The sequence below is a fragment of the Heptranchias perlo genome, chromosome 4 (assembly GCF_035084215.1).
Source record: "Heptranchias perlo isolate sHepPer1 chromosome 4, sHepPer1.hap1, whole genome shotgun sequence".
Taxonomy (NCBI): domain Eukaryota; kingdom Metazoa; phylum Chordata; class Chondrichthyes; order Hexanchiformes; family Hexanchidae; genus Heptranchias; species Heptranchias perlo.
The window spans coordinates 77,825,225-77,850,641 of record NC_090328.1 but is presented as its reverse complement, the minus strand read 5'-3'; the positions used below and the strand labels follow the sequence as shown (position 1 = coordinate 77,850,641).

General features: G+C 41.7%; 1 protein-coding gene across 6 annotated transcripts in view; it reads right to left on the bottom strand.

The window, feature by feature from the left end:
* The window catches only part of aopep (aminopeptidase O (putative)), a 260,440-nt gene that overhangs the window by 112,147 nt on the left and 122,876 nt on the right, over positions 1-25,417 (bottom strand). For 5 of the 6 annotated variants that reach the window (XM_067983185.1, XM_067983186.1, XM_067983187.1 and 2 more), the window contains 2 exons: positions 18,890-18,952; positions 18,490-18,579 (listed from right to left, as the gene is read on the bottom strand). In XM_067983185.1, the coding sequence (XP_067839286.1) occupies positions 18,490-18,579; positions 18,890-18,952 (153 nt within the window). Of the gene's footprint in view, positions 1-18,489; positions 18,580-18,889; positions 18,953-25,417 lie in introns of those variants that run through there. The other variant, XM_067983190.1, reaches the window with a different exon arrangement.

Here is a 25,417-nt window from a genome sequence, read left to right as displayed (position 1 = left end):
TCTGTTTTGTCACCCTTTTTGAATACGGGCCCCATGTTTCTAATTTACTGGTACCTCCTCAGTGTCCATCGACTCTCAAAATGATAGTCAATGCCTCACAAATCTCTTCCCTAATCTCTTTCAACACTGTAGAATAAATACCATCTAACCCTGGGGATTTATTTGTTTTGAGCCCTTTCAGCTGGTCTAGAATTTCCATCTCGTTTATATCAAAGTCCTAAAATGTGCCTCGGTGCTCTGTTTTTGGGATGTGAACATGTTGTTCATGTTTTTCTTGTGAATATTTCAAGGAAATAATCATTCAACATATTTACTATTTCATGCTTATCTGCAATTTCAAGCCCATTTGCAACTTCTAACCTCTACTTAGTTACCACTTCCCCACTGGGGAAGTTACCAGAATCTATTATTAGGGACAGAGTGATTGAGTTACTGGACAAATATGAACAGATCAGAGATAGCCAGCATGGATTTGTAAAGGTTGAGTCATGTCTAACGAACCTAGTTGAATCTTTTGTTGAAGTAACTAACGTGGTTAGTTTGAACTGCAAGTACACCGGATGATCAATCATTGCAACAGTGTGTACATCTTTAGTACAGGCCAGCCAACTGGTACTTAGGGAGGCTCTACTTAAATCAAGAATAATTTTTTTATAAAAATACAATAAGTTATTATACATTAGTATCCATTAAGTTCACAGCTACATTGAATGAAGGTTACATTATTAAAATTAGGGAACTAAAAGTAATAGGCAAGTTTGATCATTATAAAGTACGACTTCAGTGGATTACCAGCCAACACTATTTATAAAGCAGTCAATGTAGCTGAAAACACTAAACAGAAGTATTAAATTTTATATTATGTAGTGTCTCACTAAGTTTATACCATAACAAATCAAAATTCCAACAATGAGTAATCAGTTTCTAGCAGACCTTTCATTTAGTTTATCCCTCCCCTCTTTTTGCAATTTTTATTTTAAACCTATTGGAAGTCTGTGGAATAGCCTGTGAGTATAACAAGACAAATGGGGGGGAACCAATTTTGGAGAAATTACTAAGAATGACAATACAAGGAAGCTGAATCAAAACACATTAAAACTGAAGAACATCAATTAAAAACATCTATAAGGTTAATTTAACTCCATCAAAAATCAGGCTAAATAACTCAAAGCCAATTCCTTTGATAAGATTCATCAATTCTTACAATTTAAGCAAAAACTAGTTATCAAAATTAACAGTAAGGCTGATATAAATAAAAGACATTTAAGCCAATTATAATTCTTTGATTTTTGTTTTTCAAAAATGATGCTGGCGGATGACACAAAATTGTGTGGGAGACCAGGATGTTACCAACAGAGGATGCCATCATGTTAAGATATTGACTCTGGGAAAGAAAACAAGGGAAATAAATAGCATTTTGCAGTAAATCTCAACATAGAATAGAATTGTAGAATCTTACAGCACAGGAGGCGGCCATTTGGCCCATCATGCCTGTGCCAGCTGTTTGAAAGAGTTATCCAATTAGTCCCACTCCCCTTCTCTTTCCCCATAGCCCTGCAAACATTTCCTTTTCAAGTATATATCCAATTCCCTTTTGGAAGTTACTACTGAATCTGCTTTCACCATCCTTTCAGGCAGTGCATTCCAGATCATAACAACTTGCTGCATAAAAAAAATCTCATCTCCCCTCTGATTCTTTTGCCAATTACCTTAAATCTGTGTCCTCTGGTTATCAATCCTCATGCCAGTGGAAACAGCTTCTCCTTATTTAAGCTATCAAAACCTTTCATAATTTTGAACACCCCACTCAGATTCAATCCTAAGTTTTTGCACCATACATAACTGACAAAGTATGAAAATAGGTCACAGACACCTCAGTGATCAGGTTGCAGTTGATGATTGGCATTTTTTTTTAATAAACATTCTGCCTAGTTACCCAGTTAAGAACAAAATACCATGCATATCAGCAATACAGAGGACTTCTCATTAGTACTGAAGTTGCCAACATAAGAAGAAAACGCATCAATGCAACTAATGCATCTTTTAGACACACATTCAGGACTGTCACAGACAATTTTCATCTCCCTCCTATCTGTCACAAATCTCACTGAATTAAGAATTTCAATAAAATAATTAAAATGCTTAATGTGAGTGCCCATTTGCTACACCCTCTAGAAGTCTATTGAGCAATTTAATTCTAAATGTGTAGTCATACCTCATTACATTTAATTTCCTTAATTTCTAATCATGTAAACTAGTTATCTAAGTTGCAAAATTAAATGTGTTTTTAAGTACCAATATGTACTGACTTTCATTTCTCAATAGGGAATATGACAATTCAATGCTAAGTATTTGTAGATCTCCTTCAACAACATCCCACTGTTGAAAATATCCTGCTTTCACACACAATTTTTCATCATCTGCAAATATTCTACATACAATAGCTTTGTTGAGTTCAATAATAAAACCTATGAACAGGTGTCCCAGAGAAAAAATCTCTGGGGAATTCTACCGGCCACAGCTTCCCAATTAGTAGTACTACCATTGATAACTACTACTCTGTTTCATATTATCTAGGCAATTAAATGAGCTGCATTTCTCAAATAAAATCACGATCGTGATTTGACACAGTAGCATTTGATTGATAAGAATGAATATCATTTAACACTGAACTAATAAAAGTTACCATATGCAGTTTTGAGTACAAAGGCAAGCTTACATGACCTGTCATTTTTAGTTTTCAGATAAAGTGCACACAACCAATGATATCACTGAGTCCATTTTTTAATCCTGATTAAATGAACAGGCTTAAAAATCAAGAAGCAGCATTGTTAACAGTTTTAGATTTATCTGACCTTAAATAGCTTTTTGTTCAAGTAGATATTCAAAAGAATTCACCCCCTCTATCACCAACACATTGCAGTATGTACAGTCTACAGGGTGCATTGCAGCAACTCAAGAAGGTTACTTCATCACTACCTCCCTCCAATGCGACCTCTTCCACCAAGAAGGATAGGAGCATGTTGTGAGAACAGCATCACCTCCAAGTCACACACCATCCTGACCTGGACATAGCCATTCTTTCATCATTACTGGATCAATATCCTGGAATTCCCTACTTAACATCATCATGAGAGCACAATGAGCACAAGGACTGCAGCAGATCAAGAAGAAGCTACCACCATCTTTGCAGGGCAATAAATGTGGCCTTGCCAGCATCACCCATATCCCGTGAACAAATTTTTAAAAAAACAAATCCTGAAATGGAGAGTTAAGTTTGTAATATAAAGTAATTTATAATACTAGGTAATAAGATCTGGTCAGATTTTGACTTTTAAAACAATACACATGTAGACAATTAAGTTTTTTTTAAATTCAGTATACTTCATTTCGCACAGTTTCCTTTTTTATTTAAGACAGTTTGACTTTTTTTGTGTTGTTTTTCCATTTCTCTTATTTCTAGTTTGAAAGCCATAAACAAGCAATACTGAGCACACACTGGAGGGCAAATAACCGATTCTTCATGACAGCTACCCGTTTATTTTAACTGTCAGTATCACTGTGAAGTAATCAATTGTTCTGCTATATAATGCACATTTTCTGCCTTTCTTATGGAAAGAAATGCAATGGAAATAATCTGCGGAATATCATACCTTCACTATGGCATGTGGCTACTAAAGATAGAGTCCACTATCTATGGGAGAAATTTTATTTGCCAGCCAACTTTCATAAACGTTTTTGTTTAATCAAAGATCAAAAGTACGTGGCCACTTTTTGAAAAAAGGAGTAAGTAGGGGACTGCAGGGCACTGTTGGTGTCTTGTACCTCCTACCTCTGGGACTCGATTTAAAATCAAGCCCAGACATACAAGATGAAAAGTTTCTCCATCTTTAGCGTATAAAGTGTGAAGTGTGCTTCAGCAGTTTCAATCCAGTTTCTAAGGGGGTTGGGCACTGAATGGGCCGTCAGTCAGAGAAGTGACAGGACGGATGGTGTTTGAATTAGAATAATGTCCCATTGTAGGTGTTGCTCATCTGAGGCTGTGCTTGAGGTATATTGTTGGGGCAGAGTGGAAGGAGATTTACTCTGCATTTAACCACCCTATACCTGAATGGGGGAGTGTTTGAGACTGGGTAGTACCCAGGAGCAATGAAAAAATATATATCTTTTTAAGTGGTGGGAGGAAAAGCCAAGAATATAACTACATTTTATAGTTACTATTCTACAACCAATTTTTGAGCAACCTACTTAAAATGAAACAGTGCAGAATGATTATTAGATGCATTGGTACACTTTATTTCAATGCTAGTAGTTTAATCTTTAGTTGTTTAACTACTGTCCATTAACTTCAAGGGCATTTCAAATTCTATAATGGGTGAAGCAGTACTTCCTCATCAAAGAAGGGAAAAATAAGTTAAAATAATCTTCATTTGATTTCTGTGGCTCTGTAAATTAGTCTAACTGTACTTTTCATATTTGCATTGGAAATTTACATAAAAACAATTTCAGGGGTCATATAAGAGAATATATTTTGAAATGTAGAAACAAATACAAAAATAAAAATCTTGTATAGTTAAAAGTTAAATTTTGTACCAATTTGTAAGTAAAGCTTTACACTGAACTGAAAGCAGTGCAGAATACAAACCGCCAATGGTTCAGTGAAGGCACCACATGGTATGGTACTGAGCCACACAGACCAAGAAGGGACCAGGTTCGATCACAGGAAATATGGTAAACACAGATTAGAAAACTGCCCTTTCAACTTCTGGATCAAACTCTGAAGGGTCCACCTGAATGAATTCCCAGTGGAGACAGGCACTTGTCGCATTGAACAAAACTGCCCACAAATGTTCTCTCACTCAGACAAGTTGGTAAGGATGGAAAATTCACATTAATGCATTACGGGATGCTCCTTGAATATTGCAGCAGAGTAGAAGTAGCTTTATTTCTGTATCAAGCTATGCTGTACTTGATCCAGGAGTGCCCTATCTAGCACATAGTACTGTAGGAACAATTGTAGCAAATCAGAGACAATGGGGTGAATGTACCTAGAAGAGATGAAAAGGTTGAGATGAACAAATGTTGAAAAAGGCAGCTGCTGACTGTTGAGAGTTTTAAAGTAACTCCTTCTTTTACGATGAAGCAACAAACAAAGATCAAGCCAGAAATTTTGTCACCTTTTATTGTTGAGGCAATGAGATTTGAGGAGTTGCAGACTACTATATCAATAATAATATAAAAAGTGCTACTTTTAAATTCAATACCAAACTAATTAACCTTGCAGAGATATTATATTTAGACAGACGTGTTTGCGTAATTTTTAGTGAGAACTTTGACTTTGATGAAGTGTGATTAATGTGTATTGTTGCAAATGTGTGGATTTTCTTGCATCAGTTTAAAGTGCAGTTAAGAAGGTGATCACAGATTTCAATTGCTGAACCCCACGTTGATAGAAATAGGAGAATTCGTGCTTTCTTAAAGGAGCTAGTGAATAGTTCATTACTTCATTAACAAGTAAATAAAGTGAAACTGCGTAGATGAAAATGTATCTTAGCTTCTTTAAGTACTGTTTGTATTTTGTAACCATTAACCATTATCTGTTTGCCACTACAAGCATGCGAAAGCAGTTTCATATGCTAATTGGATTGTCAAGAAATTACATGTTTAAGATATGCCAGGATGGGTGGTTTTGGCATCCCACCAGGTTAAAACCTGCAAGGTTCTTCATTCCTGCATTAATTCTGTGTTTGGAGATTCTACCTAATACACTGTCTGAAATAATAGTTTAAGATAGAAAAAATGACTTGAAAAATCAGGAAGTAAAGCTATAGGAGAATGAATGAGGGCACGCCAGAGGCCAGAATAAACATACCGCAGAGGAAGACAAAATGGTTTTGACTTTGAATTAGACTGCTAACTGATCAAAAGGTTCATATGTTTTTTATATCGGTGTCATTCAAGACACTGACATAATAAGTGTGCAAATGTAACCTGTTACTTTACAACATCAACTGAAAAACGTTAGCTTTACCAAGCAGTAGTCCTCAAAATTGAATGCTGTGTTAATGTTATGTTAAATTGAACCCAACTAATTTATGATCTGTAATTCTAAATGTAATTATGTTTTGTTAATATAATTCCAAGACCAGTTATTGATCTGTTTGCATGGACAATCACGTTATCTGCAAGTAACTTTCCAAAATTGAATTTTATCCCCATTGTCTCATTTCATCTTTCCAGCCTGTTGGATATCTGTTTGTTATTTCCTACTTTCCAGTCAGACATAAAAATACAAAACCCAAGCTATAAATGTTGAATTATATAGCAGTCATTAACTTAATTCAGGCGATTGTGGATTTTTTCCACGTAGACACAAAGCCTGGCCCTGGCTCCAACAAACTCATCAAAGATCAATAATTCATTCTAAATAACTTGAGCCTAGACGAGTAAGACAGTCTTATGATGATTGCTAAGATCTGTATTTTCAAAGGTAAGCTGTAAATCCTGACATTTCTTGTCTTAACTTGCATTTTTTATAGACAAGCTGTTTTTTGTCCTGAACCATAATGCAAATACTTCTTCAGATTGTACATTTTAATCATTTTGCACATCAGATAAATGGTACTGGAATCCTAGGAATGTATATGTGCAATAAATCTGAAGCTAAGCCATTTTCCTCCTATGAGAGGACTTAAATCTATGTCACAGATGTGTGAACATTAATCATAAGGTGTATTTTAACAAGCTGACACAGGGGGTAGTTTCAACCCCAAGAATGGGTGGGTTGGGGGCAGGTGGGAAGTTTAAAAAAGTTGTTATTTGAGTCGCGACTGCAAAATTTTCTGACTTTGCATTCCCAGTGGGGAGCCTGTACTTTAACGCGCCCACATTACACCCGAAAGTAGAACCGGGTTACATCGCGACCCAGAAAACTATTGTTAACCCCGCCATACTCCAACCCACCTGTTCTTGGGGGTTAAAATTACCCCCAATGTTTTCAAAGTGACCTGGACACAATGACAAGTTGTTTTTTCTAGCCGTGTATAAAACAATGGGCAATAACCAGAAAAGTTCATTAAAGTGTGTGTTATTAAGAGTTATCACCAAAAAACAGTAGTATAACAGTCGGCGATACAGCAGCAGCGGCAGAAAGCCCGAGAGCATAGCGGGAGCGGGAGGCGATAAAGCCCGAGAGCAGAGCGGGAGCAGGAGGCGATAAAGCCCGAGAGCAGAGCGGGAGCAGGAGGCGATAAAGCCCGAGAGCAGAGCGGGAGCAGGAGGCGATAAAGCCCGAGAGCAGAGCGGGAGCAGGAGGCGATAAAGCCCGAGAGCAGAGCGGGAGCAGGAGGCGATAAAGCCCGAGAGCAGAGCGGGAGCAGGAGGCGATAAAGCCCGAGAGCAGAGCGGGAGCAGGAGGCGATAAAGCCCGAGAGCAGAGCGGGAGCAGGAGGCGATAAAGCCCGAGAGCAGAGCGGGAGCAGGAGGCGATAAAGCCCGAGAGCAGAGCGGGAGCAGGAGGCGATAAAGCCCGAGAGCAGAGCGGGAGCAGGAGGCGATAAAGCCCGAGAGCAGAGCGGGAGCAGGAGGCGATAAAGCCCGAGAGCAGAGCGGGAGCAGGAGGCGATAAAGCCCGAGAGCAGAGCGGGAGCAGGAGGCGATAAAGCCCGAGAGCAGAGCGGGAGCAGGAGGCGATAAAGCCCGAGAGCAGAGCGGGAGCAGGAGGCGATAAAGCCCGAGAGCAGAGCGGGAGCAGGAGGCGATAAAGCCCGAGAGCAGAGCGGGAGCAGGAGGCGATAAAGCCCGAGAGCAGAGCGGGAGCAGGAGGCGATAAAGCCCGAGAGCAGAGCGGGAGCAGGAGGCGATAAAGCCCGAGAGCAGAGCGGGAGCAGGAGGCGATAAAGCCCGAGAGCAGAGCGGGAGCAGGAGGCGATAAAGCCCGAGAGCAGAGCAGGAGCGCGACATAGTTGGAGTCAACTCACCACAGGCAGAAACTGAAAGAGTGACGACACAGGACAGCAGGTAGGTGATTGGTTGGTGAGTATTACTGTTTTTTTCTGTCTAAGTTAGGGCAAGGGTTTAACTAAGAACTTAATCAATAACTTTAACTAAATAAATTAATTAGTTAATAAAACTAAGAATAGCAAGAGATTAAAAACTCTATAAGGTATATAAATAAATTCTGGTTCGACAAGCTATGGCAGGGCAGATGGTGTATCATAACTGCAGCACGTGGGAGTTTGTGGAGAACAGCGTGATCCCCGGCAACCACATCTGCAGTAAGTGTCAGCAGCTCGAGGAGCTTCAGCTCAAAGTTGTGAGTTGGAGTCTGAGCTGCAGACATTGCGATGCATCCGGGAGGAGAAGAGTTACCTTGGCACTTTGATCCAGGAGGCAGTCACACCCCTTAAGTAGTAGCTTAGATTCATTCAGTGGTCAGGGAGAGGAGGATGCGACTGCAAGTCAGGCAGGTATGGGGACCCAGGATGTAGTGATGGAGGAGCCTCGGCCCTTGACCTTGTCCAGCAGGTATGAGGTACTTGCTAACTGTATGGATGAGAGCAAGGACTGCAGGGAGCTTAGGCAAACTAACCACGGGATAGTACAGTCAAGAGAACAGACACTGTTCTCTGCAGCAGTGAGAGTCCTGAAGGCTGTGTTGCCTGCCTGGTGCCAGGGTTAAGGACATCTCCTCGCAGTTGGAAAAGAACTTGGAGCACGAGGGGGAGGATCCAGTTGTCATGGTACACGTAGGAACCAATGACATCGGTAGAACTAAGAATGAGGTTTTGCTGAGATAGTTTGAGGAGCTAGGGTCTAAATTATTAAGCAGAACCTCAAAGGGAATAATCTCTGGATTACTACCTGAGCCACGTGCAAATTGACAGAGGGACAAAAAGATCAGAGAGTTAAATGCATGGCTCAAAACGTGGTGTGTGAGGAAGGGGTTTCAATTCATGGGTGATTGGCACTAGTACTGGGGAAAGAAGGAGCTGTTCCGATGGGACGGGCTCCAATTAGAACCATAGAAAAGATACAGCACAGAAGGGGGCCATTCGGCCCATCGTGTCCGCGCCGGCTCTAAGAACAACCAGGTTCCCATTCTAATCCCACTTTCCAGCACCCGGTCCGTAGCCTTGCAGCTTACAGCACTTTAGGTACAGGTCCAGGTACTTTTTAAAGAGTTGAGGGTCCTTGCCTCTACCACCAATTTGGGTAGCGAATTCCATACACCCACCATCCTCTGGGGAAAAAAGGTTTTCCTCATGTCCCACCTGATCGTTCCGCCAATCAGTTTAAATCTATGTCCTCTAGTTCTTGGACTCTCCGCTAGGGGAAACAGGTACTTCCTGTCTACTCTATCTGGGCCCCTCATAATTTTGTACACCTCAATCAAGTCTCCCCTCAGCCTCCTCTGCTCCAAGGAAAACAACTCCAGCCTATCCAATCTCTCCTCGTAGCTGCAATTTTCAAGCCCTGGCAACATTCTTGGAAATCTTCTCTGCAATCTCTTCAGAGCAATTACGTCCTTCCTGTAATGTGGTGACCAGAACTGCACACAATACTCCAGCTGTGGCCTTACCAGCGTTTTATACAGTTCCATCATTAAATCCCTGCTTTTGTATTCTATACCTCGGCTAATAACGGAGGGCATTCCATATGCCATATTCGCAACCTTATCCACCTGTACTGCCACCTTCAGGGACCTGTGCACATGCACTCCAAGGTCTCTCACTTCCTCTACCCCTCTCAATATATTCTCGTTTACTGCGTATTCCCTTTTACTGTTTGCCCTCCCTAAGTGCATTACCTCACACTTCTCCGGGTTGAACTCCATTTGCCACTTTTCCGCCCAATCCACCAACCCATTGATATCTTCTTGGAGTCTACAGCTATCCTCTTCACTATCAACTACACGGCCAATTTTTGTGTCGTCTGCAAGTTTGCCAATCATGCCCCCTACATTCAAGTCCAAATCATTAATATATACCACAAATAGCTAGGGACCAAACACTGAGCCCTGTGGCACACCACTGGAAACGGATTTCCATTCGCAAAGACATCCATCGACTTTTACCCTTTGTTTCCTGTTACCGAGTTAATTTTGGATCCAATTCGTCACATTTCCCTGTATCCCATGGACTTTTACCTTTCTGACCAGTCTGCCATGTGGGACCTTGTCAAATGCTTTACTAAAATCCATGTAGACAACATCCACTGCACTACCCTCATCAATCCTCCTTGTCACTTCCTCAAAGAATTTAATCAGATTTGTAAGGAATGACCTTTCCTGAACAAATCCATGCTGACTATCCCTGATTAAACCATGCCTTTCTAAGCGACATTTTATCCTATCTCTCAGTATTGATTCTAATAGTTTGCCCACCACCGAGGTAAGACTGACCAGCCTATAATTGTTCGGCCTTTCCCTCGTACCCTTTTTAAACAATGGTACTACATTTGCAGTCTTCCAGTCCTCCGGTACCTCCCCTGTATCTAGTGAGGATTGGAAAATGATCCTCAGAGCATCCGCTATTTCTTCCCTGGTTTCCTTCAATAGCCTAGGAAACAATCCATCCAGCCCTGGTGACTTATCAACTTTCAAGGATTCTAGTCCCTCTAGTACTTCCTCGCTCATTATGTTTACCTTATCCAATATTTCACACCTCTCCTCTTTAACTACTACGTCCAGATCATCCCTTTCCTTTGTGAGTACGGAGACAAAATATTCATTTAAAACCCTACCCACATCCTCTGCTTCTACACATAAGTTACCCTTATCATCCCTGACAGGTCCCACCTTTTCCTTAGCTATCCTCTTGTTCTTAATGTACTGATAAAACATCTTTGGGTTTTCTTTAATCTTACTAGCTAATATTTTTTCATGCCCTCTCTTTGCTTTCCTTATTTCCTTTTTTATGCCATCCCTATACTCCTCTAGGCTTTCTGCAGTATTTAGTTTTCTGTGACAGTCATAAGCTTTCTTTTAAACCGGGCTGGGACCAGCGTCCTGGCAAATCGAATAACCAGAGCTGTAGATAGGGCTTTAAACTAAAAAGGGGAGGGGGGTTGGGGGGGGGGGGGGGGAGTCAGGGGAGGGGAAATTTAGAAATCTAATGAGAAAAGTTAAGACAAAGAACAGTGTAGTGACTTGAGTAAAGATAAGTAGTGTGGCAGGGAGGGACAGAGAGTTTACCAATAATAGTGCAACAACATGTAAGGTCAAAGCAGTAAAAAATGGTAAAAAGTCAAAATTAAAGGCTCTTTATCTGAACGCACAGAGCATTCGTAACCAGATAGCTGAATTTAATTGCACAAATAGAGATAAATGGATTTGACTTAATAGCCATTACAGAGACATGACCAAGGCTGGGAACTAAATATTCCAGGGTACATGACATTTAGAAAAAGACAGGCAGAATGGAAAAGGAGGGGGTGTAGTCCTAATAATAAAGGATGACATAAGGACAGTGGTGAGAAAGGACCTTCGCTCGGAAGGTCAGGAAGTAGAATCAATATGGGTGGAAATTAGAAATAACAAGGGGCAGATAACACTGGTGGGAGTAGTTTATTGACCCCCCCCTATAAACTGCAGACAGACTATTAATCATGAAATAAATGGGAGTTTGTAACAAAGGGAATTCAGTCATCATGGGGGACTTTAATCTGCATATAGACTGGGCAAATCAAATTGGCAAAAGTAGTTTGGAAGACAGGTTTGTGGAATGTATTCGAGATGGTTTCCGAAAGCAATATGTCATGGAACCAACCAGGGAACAGGCTATTATAGATCTTGAATTATGTAACGAGATGGGGTTAATTAGTAATGTCACAGTAAAAGAACCTCTGGGGAAGAGTGATCATAATATGATAGAATTTCACATTGAGTTTGAAAGTTTTTTTTTAAACTCGTTCATGGGATGTGGGAGTCGCTGGCAAGGCCAGCATTTGTTGCCTATCACTAATTGCTCGAGAAGGCGGTGGTGAGCCGCCTTCTTGAACCGCTGCAGTCCGTGTGGTGAAGGTTCTCCCACAGTGCTGTTTGGTAGGGAGTTCCAGGATTTTGACCTAGCGACGATGAAGGAACAGCGATATATTTCTAAGTCGGGATGGTGTGTAACTTGGAGGGGAAAGTGTAGGTGGTGTGGGTCCCATGTGCCTGCTGCCCTTGTCCTTCTAGGTGGTAGAGGTCGCGGGTTTGGGAGGTGCTGTCAAAGAAGCCTTGGAGAGTTGCTGCAGTGCATTCTGTGGATGGTACACACTGCAGCCACAAGGAGTGAATGTTTAGGGTGGTGGATGGGGTGCCAATCAAGCAGGCTGCTTTGTCCTGGATGGTGTCGAGCTTCTTGAGTGTTGTTGGAGCTACACTCATCCAGGCAAGTGGAGAGTAGTCCATCACACTCCTGACTTGTGCCTTGTAGATGGTGGAAAGGCTTTGGGGAGTCAGCAGGTGAGTCACGTGCCGCAGAATACCCAGCCTCTGACCTGCTCTTGTAGCCACAGTATTTATGTGGCTGGTCCAGTTAAGTTTCTGGTCAATGGTGACCCCCAGGATGTTGATGGTGGGGGATTCGGCGATGGTAATGCCGTTGAATGTCAAGGGGAGGTGGTTAGACTCTCTTATTGGAGATGGTCATTGCCTGGCACTTAACGTACTTAAGTCACAAACTAGAGTCTTAAACTTAAATAAAGCCAATTACATAGGTGCGAGGGGCGAGTTGTCAAAGTTGTAGATTGGGAAATTAAATTAAAGGGTTTGACAGTTGAAAAGCAATGGCAAACATTTAAAGAAATATTTCAATATTCTCAATAAGCATACATTCCATTGAGAAATAAAAATTCCATGGGAAAAGTAATCCACCCGTGAGTAACTAAAGAAATTAAGGAGAGTATTATATTGAAAGAAGAGGCCTATAATGTTGCCAAGAAGAGTAATCAGCCTGGGGATTGGGAGAGTTTTAGAAACCAACAAAGGATGACCAAAAAATTGATAAAAAGGGAGAAAATAGAATATGAAAGTAAACTAGCAAGAAATATAAAAATGGATTGTAAGAGCTTCTACAAGTATGTAAAAAGGAAGAGAGCAGCAAAAGTAAATGTTGGTCCCTTAGAGGCTGAGACAGGAGAAATTGTAATGGCGAATCAGGAAATGGCAGATGCGTTAAACAAATATTTTGTATCTGTCTTCACAGTAGAAGACACAAAAGGCATACCAGAATAGTGGGGAACCAAAGGGTAAATGGAAGTGAGGAACTTAAAACAATTAATATCACTAGAGAAAAAGTACTGGACAAATTAATGGGACTAAAGGCTGACAAATCTCCTGGACCTGATGGCCTACATCCTAGGGTTCTAAAAGAGGTGGCTGCAGAGATAGTGGATGCATTGGTTATGATCTTCCAAAATTCTCTAGATTCTGCAACGGTCCCAGTGGACTGGAAGGTAGCAAATGTTAGCATGCTATTCAAGAAGGGAGGGAGAGAGAAAACAGGGAACGATAGGCCAGTTAGCCTGACATTGGTCATCAGGAAAATGCTGGAATCCATTATTAAGGAAGTGGTAACAGGGCACCTAGAAAATCATAATATGATTAGGCAGAGTCAACATGGTTTTATGACAGGGAAATCATGTTTGACAAATCTATTAAAGTTTTTTGAGGATGTAAGTAGCAGGGTAGATAAAGGGGCACCAGTGGATGTAGCATATTTGGATTTTCAAAAGGCATTCATTAAGATGCCATACAAAAGGTTGTTACACCATATTAGCATGGATAGAGGATTGGTTAAAGGACAGAAAACAGAGAGTAGGGGTAAATGGGTCATTCTCAGGTTGGTAGGCTATAACTAGTGGGGTGCCACGAGAATTGGTGCTTGGGTCTCAGCTATTTACAATCTACATTAATCACTTAGATGAACGGACAGAGTGTAATGTGTCCACGTTTGCTGATGATACAAAGCTAGGTGGGAAAGTAAGCTGTGAGGAGGACACAAAAGAACCTGCAAAGGTATATAGACAGAATAAGTGAGTGGGCAAGAAGGTGGCAGATGGAGTATAATGTGGGGAAATGTGAGGTTATTCAATTTGGGAGGAAGAATAGAAAAACAGAATATTTTTTAAATGGTGAGAAACTATTAAATGTTGGTGTTTAGAGAGACTTGGGTGTCCACGTACAAGAAACGTAAAAAGTTAGTATGCAAGTATAGCAGGCAATTAGGAAAGCAAATGGCATGTTGGCCTTCACTGCAAGGGGGTTGGAGTACAACAGTAAGGAAGTCTTACTACAGTTGAACAGGGCTTTAGTGAGACATCACCTGGAGTACTGCGTACAGTTTTGGTCTCCTCATCTAAGGAAGGATATACTTGCCTTGGAGGTAGTGCAACAAAGGTTCACTAGATTAATTCCTGCGCTGAGAGGGTTGTCCTATGAAGAGAGGTTGCGTAGAATGGGCCTATACTCTCTGGAGTTTTGAAGAATGAGAGGTGATCTCATTGAAACATGTAAGATTATGAGGGGGCTTGACAGGGCAGATGCTAAGAGGCTGTTTCCCATGGCTGGAGAGTCCAGAACTAGGCGGCATAGTTGCAGAATAAGAGATCGGCCATTCAAGACTGAAATGAGGAAGAATTTTTTCACTCAGAGGGTTGTGAATCTTTGGAATTCTCTACCCCAGAGGGCTGTGGATGCTGAGTCACTGAACATATTCAAGACTGAGATGGATAGATTTTTGGACTCTAGGGGAATCAAGGGATATGGGGATCGGGCAGGAAAGTGGAGTTGAGGTCAAAGATCAGCCATGATCTTACTGAATGGCAGGGCAGGCTCAAGGGGCCATATAGCCTACTTCTGCTCCTATTTCTTATGTATTCAGAACAGCAGAAATGATTCATGCAAACACACATACACGTGTGTGTGTTAATCACCCCTTTTTCCGATCCAGACTTCATGCTTTAAAATATCTTGATTCATCCAGCTGCACAGGAGGGAACAGCTGGCGGTGGAAAATTGTCTATAATTATCTACATATTAAGTTCAAATGTCAAACTTGTTCAGCACACTGACAAAAGTACTTGAATTGTTCCATTTTCTCAAGCTTTCTAAATGTTTTTTCATTAATCAGTTACTCGATAAGGAAGCACAATTTTGCAGGCACCGAACAGCCTAAACACCTTCCAAAATACTTGTATTGGCACAACTCAAATAAATTTAGCAAACAAGGGATATACACACAGACTTGACAGACAGTCACATACAACTAGCACCCAATTCAAAACTACTGAAGCAAACATGCCTTTCTGATGGTAGAGACATAAGGGGGAATTTTAACCCCCTACGACAGGCGGGACAGTGGCAGGGGGTTTTGGTTAAAATTTCAAAAATCTGAAACCCGACCCCATTCCGCCCCGAACGCGCTCACTTCTGGTTTTAATGGAGTTGGAGGGCAGGCGAGTAACCTGCTCTCGCGAGGCCGGTCGGTAATTTAAATATGTTAACGAAGCTGTGTGCCTCGGATTTTAGCAGCCTTCTACATTTAACAGCTGCGGGCTGGGTTTCCCATGGCTCGGGAAACCCTGCAGCTGAAGGGAAGCGAGAATGGCCGGGTCCAGCAGGTAAGCGCTTTTCCAGCACTACTTGTGGGCCAGGAGGAGCAGGAGTGCTTCCCTCCGGCCCCCCCAAGCTAACCTGATGCAATAGGCTTCCCTCCCCATGATCTGCCACTGTCTCTTCCCCCCTCCCCATCCAACTCTACCTGCAATCCACACACCCCCCCTCCCCACGCAATCCACTGCCACCCCCCCCCCCACCTCCAGGCCAATGCACGATCTCTCCCCCCTGCCCTGGCAAACAGACACAAATTCAAATTTATTAAATTGGAACTATTAAGCATGGACCCACACCACCATTATTAATAGTACCAAAAATTACAAATATTTTTACTGATATAATAATTATAGTGCAGATAATATATTCACATTTGAGGCTATTCTAGTGTTTCGAAATATTCAAATTTATTAATGCAAATCTTTAACAGCCAGTAATAGTGATTTCAATGCTACGTTCAGGTGTGCATATACAACATTTAACATAATTTAGTCTTATGTCACTTTTACACACCATATGATTAATTGCATGATTGGGCACTCCCAGTGAGCAGTAGTGTTCACAGGCAGCATAGGTCAGTAAATTGCTGGCCCTCAGCCTGTGATTTTCCGTTTATTAAAATTACTGGACAGAAAATCAAAGGCAGCAGGGCTGCGATTTCCCGACCTGTCCCCCTTGCAAGCAGCACTCCTCACTAGGAGCACCTGATTATGAATCGGCCCTTAAATCCACAAATTACATTTTTAAATTTTGTATTACTGAGATACAGCTATGACAAAGCTGGATTAAATTATGAAAATAATAAAGCATTTGTTTCCTGTAATTCAATTCCTAATGGGCATGGACCCACAACATAAAAACAGACCCTAATTTGGCAATCTCACTCAGTGAGGGCATAAGGTTTACTGGTTTGGGAAGGAAGGAGGGGATAAAATCACTCTAGTGCAGTAGGAAGTTACTCTTTAGAGCTTGGAGTTAAGGAAAGCTGCTGTGCAGAGTAGAGAGAGATTTGCTCTGCATCTAGCAATGCTATACCTGACCTGATCATGCTTGATACTGACAATGGTTGACAATATGGTAATAAGTGTTCCACTCCCCAGCACTGGCCGCCTTTATCTCAATAAGCATAACATTTACCCAACATATTTGAAAAGAAATTTTAATAAACTCATTCAAGATGTAACCCAAAATATCATAGGACTTGAACCAATGAATTAAAAAGAAATCTAATGACAATTCATATGCCAAATATTGGTTCCATTTTCACCGTAGCATGAATGTAGAACTTTTCAATGCTACTCGCATTGTTCTCAAGCTGGAAAAGTCAAAGTTCCATGCATATATTCTCAATCGTGGATGGTATGTAGTTTACCACCCACTGACTATCTGTGCAATTTTTAAAGGCTGAAAAGACTTATTTCAGACATTAAAAAGAAAATGACAGCACAGCAAGCCGCCAGTGTTTGTTTTTAACTTTTAAAATGTACTTCATTGGCAGGACTTTACACCAGCTGCTTTCATTCTGCAGTTGATGAGCACGTCCATTTTTTCCAAGTGGTCTTGCTATCAGTGCACTGCTGTGTATTTGCTTGTTATACACTATATATTTGGCACTTTTTTAAATTCATTCTAGAGATATGGGCTTCACTGGCAAGATCAGCATTTATTGCCCCATCCCTTGTTGTCCTGAGGCGGTGGTAGTGGGCCTACTTCTCAAACCAAACATCCTGACACAACTCCCACATTTGCCTTAAACCAGTTTTAGCCTGTGTCCCCTTCGCCCACTATCGTGATTTAACTAAATATTTTTCCAGATTTATCTTTTCTATATCATTAACTATCATTGGCACATCCATCAGGCCCCCCTTACTTACTTCCTTTCAAGGCTGAAGAGCCCAAGTTTGTCCAGTCTTTTTTCATAATTCAGTCCTCTGACACTAGGAATTAGCAATGTGGGCCTTCTCTGCACTGCATCTAGGGCTTGAGTGTCTCACTTGTTTTTTGGTGATCAGCACTGGATACAGTGCACAGGATGAAGTCTGACCAAAGGACTGCAATATAGTTCAGTGCTCTAATTACTTTGTTGAATGCTGCTAGTCAGCACACAAGATAATGCTGCATCATCACCAGAACTTTAGTATCAATCTAAACAATCATCTTTGCTGGAAAATGCTCCTGTGTCTATGTTGAATGAAGGCAATATGAGGCTTGGCTACGATGACTCTCCATGGTCAAACAGCCTGACAGCACTCACTGTCTAGATAGCCATATGGGAAAGATACCAAGCCTGTTGGTACCTATGGAACCATATCCCAGGATGAGAGAAGACACAAAGGGAAAGAAAATAGGGCAGAACAATTATGGGGAAAAAACTGAATTAATTTAAAATGGTCATGACAGGCATAACTCAAGTGGTCTTTTAAGTCTACCTCTGTCTTTAGTTCCTTTCTATGGTGAACAAATATTTAAATGGAATTGTTTATTACCAGAAATACCACAGTCCCATAAAAGAAACAGCAGTAAGAAAAATATGTTTATCACACAAGCCACATTCTAGCTAATTTGTCAAAAAAAATATTTTCTGCTACATGGAATTCAAGTTTGCAAACTGTAACCAAAAATGCTGGTTTCAGGAAATTACAGCAGTCAGCCTTTAAATATTAACAAAACATTCATTTTTTTGAAAAATACAGGAATAAACAAAAGAATTGTATTTTCAAACTCCCATTATCTTACGCTTTGATTTTGATTTGTTTCCAACTTCAGCCATATTTTTTCACCTATCCACCTCTAACCCTTTGGGAATAAACATCAGTGACAAAAAAAAGTAATAGTTACTGCATTTGGGAAGGAAGCTCCTGGATATTTTCAAATAACTTGAACATACATACTTCTTTGAAAGTCACCTCGTCCTTGCGTCTGCGTTTCCTTTTAAAGGAGCTTTTTCTGTCCTTTTGATTGATCTCGACCCATTTTGTGACCTAATAATAATAATCGCAGTTACTGAAGTAAAACAACAAATTTTATCCCACATATATTTCGGTCTAAAGGCAATATACTCTTCAGACTAACCATCACACTAAATATCCTAACAGGAAATAATTTTAAGACGATGCTAAATGGATTTAGTCCAACAGCTGGTCACGTTGGTGTCTAGTTTTTAAACCCTTGTTATTAAGTCTGCTTCGAATGAATAAGTATATTTTAAAAGAAAATCTGGACGATATATGAGATAAAAGACAACAACAGTTAGAAATTGACAACCACTGAAGGTACAACAGCGACTCTCACCTCATTCTGCACTTCACGGACCAGTCGGTTTTCTGTCCATTTCAAAGCGTCATCCAAAAGAGGCTAAAGGGAGAAAAAAGTCTGAAACTTCACATTTTAAAACCTCGAGCTGTAACTTTACCTTACCTTTTGTTTTAATTAAATCCACTCACGTTCCATTTGACTGCGTTTCATCCCAGGCCACAAGCTGTTACCAGAGTCCGGTTTGTGACAGTGCCGTCATCTCACTCTCTCCGGCAGGGTGTCGGGTCTCAGTCTCCACACCCTCCTCCCGTCCCATCTCCTCCCCTCCAACCCACAGCACACCCATTGCAAAGTGTCTCCAATACCGGAATATTTGGCGTTTTATGGAAGCAACAAGAGCTAACAATTACTTTAATAAAAGTTAACATTTTCGCTTCCTTCCCATCCATTACTGTCGGGGCTTCTCTCCTGAGCTGAGCGGGGGTATATCGATGTGCTACACGTGGCCGCTGCTGGTACCGCCCGCCGTCACTGCGGAGGCGCGAGGTTTCTGCTCCCGTCGACACAACGTTCTACAAGGAGCGGAGCGGAGCAGCAGGTCGTGAACGACGGCATCACCGCTCAAAATACTGCCAGCCCAAGCGCAGGGAAAAAAAAACATTCGGTGCCTATTGAAGGCGGGTTTCCAAATACGTGTAAAAAGAAAATAAAGTAGACGCGCTAGTTTCCGTGCGTTTTTAGGGGCAAAACCTCAACTTCGTGTTTTTTTTGTTTGGTGTGGTACCGCCCCGTGTGTAGGTGGGTGGTGAGTGGGAGCTGGGGAATGTGAATGTGAACCTGATCCAACATTGATCATTCAGCCAGCAAAAGCCTCATTGTCCTTCGGATACCAAACATAACTTCTGCACTGCCCCAGCTAACCGCTGTCAGTCTACACAATAACAGAACATTTGTATTCAGTGCTGCCAACATGGCAAGTTAACACAAATACATTAAATACTCTCCCGATTTTGCATTCAAGCGATTCAGTTTAATCTTCAATAAACTGCCCAAACGCATGTCTGTGTCCACCGAAACGCTAAAAAGACATCCCACTTATATTAACATTTCATTCCTTAATTCCGATTTCGCCCAGATTACACGCTTCGTGTGAAATTACATGGTTAGTTTGCAGTCAAAACGAACAAAAGTAACACTTTAAGGTATCTCCCGTGGTACTCTTTTTGACGAAATAAGTTTATACCTGCCACATGAAAGTTAAACCCATAGAAGCATTCACGTTTTCTTAATAAGATAAACTGCATTCAATTTAACGCGTCAGAAATGCATACAATGTGGTTCTATGGTTATTGTCCCGTCAGTTTTTACTTTAAAGTTGGCAGTTTCACTGAACAGCAAAACCGATGACGAAAGGTCATCGACCTGAAACGTTAACTGTTTCTCTTTTCACAGATGCTGCCTGACCTGAATATTTCCAGCATTTTCTGTTTTTATTCCATCTCTATTAATCTGCTTTATGATCCGAGTTGATGTGCTAGTTTTGTACTATTTTGTACTATTTTTTGCACCACATTGCACTGTTCAGATATATGACACTAAGAAGATCTACCGTAACATCCCTTCCCTGCCCCATGTTTCTCTGAGCCATTAGAACGGTTTTAGCACAGCTGTGGTATCTTGATGGCCGCAGTGCAACATGTCACACTAATACAATGTCACTTTTTTGTCCACTATCCCAAAAACTGTTTTGTTCAAGGGTCATTGTCAGGAATGTTGCATCGCAGAGTCATGGGATGTGCCGTTCCACACAATGTGAGCTCCTGATCCCAATTAGGGCACTGCAGGGAGTTGCCAAGTAAAAGCCAGGTACTTTCTCCACAGTTAGAGAAAAATTATGGTTCTGTCACTAATTCTATTTTAATGGAGTCCTTTCATTTGCTGTATGGAAGCTGGGATAATCATAGCATCTCCTGCCCTTTTTAAGAGACAGCAAGAAAGGAACAGTATCAAATAAAACTTGGTCAACATTCTATAAACAGTGACAGCTCAGAGGCACCAAACCTTGGAAAGTGCCACAAGTAAACGTGGGGTAGACCAGAACAGGCCTCCAGCTGAATTATGAGTACCATTGCACTAACGTATAATCCCATATATCACTGCATGATAAAAACAATTCACCCATCCTTCTGCTTCTTTACAAGTCTGGTGGAATAAACCAAATTTCAGAGCAAATCCTCATCGCTCTTCATGTAAAGGTTTTTCTTTTATGAAGAAGCACCACTAACAATTTGGTGAATACTGACATTGATCTGTTTGCACAACAGGGCTACTTTTCAATACAACGAACCTCATTTATCAGGTACTAAGTCATAAATACAAAGCCATCTATTTGATCATAATTTTCAATATACTGCTGTGTACTTGCGGTTATCTGAATAAATAGATTATCTACACCCTATTCAGCATGTTCTGCAGTTTCAAATACAGGAAATTATTCTGAAAAATTCTGTCAGTATAACAGGCCTCGTCATTGGTAAAACTATCTATAGTGTGTTCAATGCAAAATACCAATTTCACAACAGTAAAACCAAAGGTAATTGCATCTGCTACAGCAGTTGCAGTAGAACTGGCTGTAGGTCTCAGGCCAACAAGGTTCCACTGAATGAATAGGATGCTTATGCCATTATGCTTTTGGGATGTTTTGCGCCATTATGCTTTTTGCTTGTGAAGGAGAATTAACAAATGTTCATGCTTGCTTAATAAATGCCGGATGGTCAGCACCCCTCAGGGTCAACATGGCCAAATGAGATAATGTCTGAATGCATGCCTTAAAATTAACAAAAGTCACTATGCAATGTCTCAATGTGTACATTTAAAATGCATCTCTCTTGAGCAATGTCTGGTTGTGCAGTCTAACGGCAAGTGTCTTCACAACTCTTGATCCCTAACATATAGAAAAGACGATGTGTGGTTATAGTGTTCTGGTAAGCTTGCTAATAAATTGTTCCATGACCACTAATGTGTGAGGACAGTGGCTAGGATACTGTAAACAAGTCACTTATATAAGACGCACATCACCAGTTTGTTAGAACAGAATGGCGGGACAACAGCGCAATGACGCCCATATCTCTGTTCCCAGAGTGGTAACTATAACCTTTTTGTCTGAATTTTAAATTTTTTATGATGTGGAGATGCCGGTGATGGACTGTGGTTGACAAATGTAAGGAATCTTACAACACCAGGTTATAGTCCAACAGTTTTATTTGAAAATCACAAGCTTTCGGGGATTATCTCCTGACTCACCTGACGAAGGAGATAATCTCCGAAAGCTTGTGATTTTCAAATAAAACTGTTGGACTATAACCTGGTGTTGTAAGATTCTTTACATTAAATTTTTTAGTTTGACTTTACATTTTATAGTGCTACTCTGTATTTTAGTGCTATTAATAAAAGTCATTAAAGATAATTTGTTACTGTGAGCTTGATTATTCGAGGTCCAGAACCTTAAGAGTCCCACCATTGGAGTTAACAGGGCAACAACTTGCATTTATATAGCGTCTTTAACATAGTAAAACATTCCAAGGCACTTCACAGGCTTGTAATCAGACAAAAATTGACACTGAGCCAAAGAGACATTAGGACAGGTGACCAAGCGCTTAGTCAAAGAGGTAGGTTTAAAACAGTGTCTTTAAAGGAGGAGAGAGGGGTTTGGGGAGGGAATTCCAGAGCTTAGGGCCTAGACGGCTGAAGGCTGCCAATGGTGGGTGAAGCAAGTGGGGGATGCACAAGAAGCCAGAGTTGGAGGAACGCAGAGTTCTCAGAGGGTTGTAGGACTGGAGGACGTTACAGAGATAGGGAGGGGCGAGGCCATGAGGGATTTGAACATGAGGATAGCAATTTTTAAATTGAAGCATTGGTGGACTGGGAGCTATTCCATATTTCCCCCATGAAAGTCAACAGTGCATGTAAAAGACACAGGTATTGGGCATACCTTGTTTTATGCAAGATATATATCTTAAAGGAGTGTCCAGGCCAATATTTATCCCTCAACCAACACCTAAAAACAGATTATCTGGTCATTATCACATTACTATTTGTGGGACCTTGCTGTGCACAAATTGGCTGCTGTATTTCCTACATTACAACAGTAACCACACTTCAAAAGTACTTAACTGGTTGTAAAGCGTTTAGGACATCCTGAGGTCGTGAAAGGTGCTATACAAATGCAAGTCTGTCTTTATTTGTGTCATATCCCCAACATTACTGCTTTCTTTTGGCTTATTTCTTTTCTCTCTGGGCTCCATTTCTTTCTCTTAACTTTTTTATTCTCTTGGCACTGTTGACCTGTCTTCTTCACTGCTCCCAATTTTATGTTGAATCCTAATGTGAACCCACACTAAGGCCCCAGTGTTCTATTAATTGGTGATAGACTGTATCACATCTATTAATGCATGTTTTTAAAACACTGTATATAATAGAATAACTAAACAAGAGGGAAATGGCTGACAGTCAATTAAAACATCAGGATCGATTTACCTGTTCCCGCCAGGTGCGAAACATGCGGCAGCGAGTTGTCTGCCTGTTTTATACACCGGCTGATTTTCCTTTTTATTGATGTGTGGCACCCCATACAAGTGACCATTCTTCATGTGTGAGCCTAACAGTTAGAATTGGTAACCTACACAGCTGCAGAACCCATCACACCCAAGCCTGATCCTGTCCTCACCTTGAGTCCACATACACCTGTGCTTTCCAGCAAGCAAAAGTGGATAGCAATCAAAAGCAGTGATCTCAACTGACTTCCTAGCTCAGGGCTGCTGAAGAGATTACAATTTAATTTCTTGTCTTCCTTTATTTGTTCATTTTGTACCTAATTTTTGAATTTTACAAATATTGGATCTACTTTGCTTTTTCATCTCTACCGTTAAAGGGAGTTTAAATCTCTATTTAAGCATCCTAGGATGGGTATTCCTCTTGAAATTTATCTTGCCCTCGGGGAGCTAGAGACTTTGACAGCCGTTGGCAAGGCTGTGCTATCCTGTAGTTTGGCTGCAGGTCAGCGGCTAGAATGCACACAGCTCTGTTATACTCTCCCTGGTGCATCTCAGCCTGCATACACTGTACTTCAGATAAGTTCAGGTAAGTCCGCCTTTGACTATAAAAGAAAGATTTGCATTTATATAGCGCTTTGCACGACCTCAGGACACCCCAAAGCGCCAATGAAGTATTTTTGAAGTGTAGTCAGTTGTAATGCAGGAAACGTGGCAACCAATTCAGGCACAGCAAGCTCCCACAAACAGCAATGTGATAATGACCAGACAATATATTTTTTTTAAGTGATGCTGGTTGAGGGGTAAATATTAGCCAGGACATCGTGGATAGCTCCCCTGCTTTTCTTCGAAATAGTGCCATTGGAACTTTTACATCGACCTGAGAGGGCAAACTGGGCCCAAGTTTAACGTGTCATCCAAAAGATAGCACCTCCAACAACGCAGTACTACGCTATAGTGTCAGCCTAGATTTTGTGCTCAAGTCTGTGGAGTGGGACTTGAACCCATGACATTCTGACTCAGAGGCGAGAGTGCTACCAACTGAGCCACGGCTGACACTATGGGCATCATTTTAGCACCCGCTATCGGGTGCATTCCTGGCAGGGGGGCTCCAAAAAACGGGGAATCCCGGAGTGGGACCGGAGCCCGGCTCCAACCTGCCCACTTCCGGGTTCCCCACTGACGCGCCGGCATGCGCGCGCAGCCCCCGCAGGTGGGAATCCCGCAGGCAATTAAAGCCAGCGGGATGCCACTTGAAAGTATTTATGTTGCTCGTTCAGATCGTTTACAGACCTGATTGAGCTGTTTTATTAGGAGGGGTGGGATTTTACACTGAACTGAGACTGTTTCCCATACTGGGGGAAACACTCCCAGTTCAAATGGAGGTGTTGCAGCCAGCAGCCTGTGGCAGCTGCAAAGGTGCATTCGACAGGTGGCCACTCCGTCACATTGGACAAAGTTTGGCCTCCACCACCCTCCACCTAACAAGAAAATTCACCGACCTGGAACCGCAACCCCGGTGTGAGGACACACTTACCTACCTTGCGGACCCCCTCAGATGTACATCTTCCGGATGGGGGCCGCCGTAGCTGCAGTCATGACCTCCTCGGAGGGCAAACAGCATCACCAGCCTCGTCGGTCAAGCCGTCCACCTCTGACACATGGAGCTCCACAACACAGTGCTGTGACACATCCACCTGTACAGCAGGAGGGAGGGCAACCGCAGAGAGAGATGCGTCGCAGAGGGCAGTACTCTCGCCACAGGGTCCACAGACCGAGGCTCAGCTTCCTGGACCTCTCTGAGCAGCAGTGCACACGGAGGCTCAGAGTCACTCGACATGTAGTCGTGGACATCTGCAGCCTCCTTCACGCCGAGCTGCTCCAGGTTGGCCCGAGCACCATCTTCTTACCTGTCGCTGTCAAAGTCACCAATGCCCTCAACAACTTCTCCTCCGCATCCTTCCAGGGTGCCACCGGGGACATCGCCGATGTCTCTCAGTCGTCTGCACAAAAG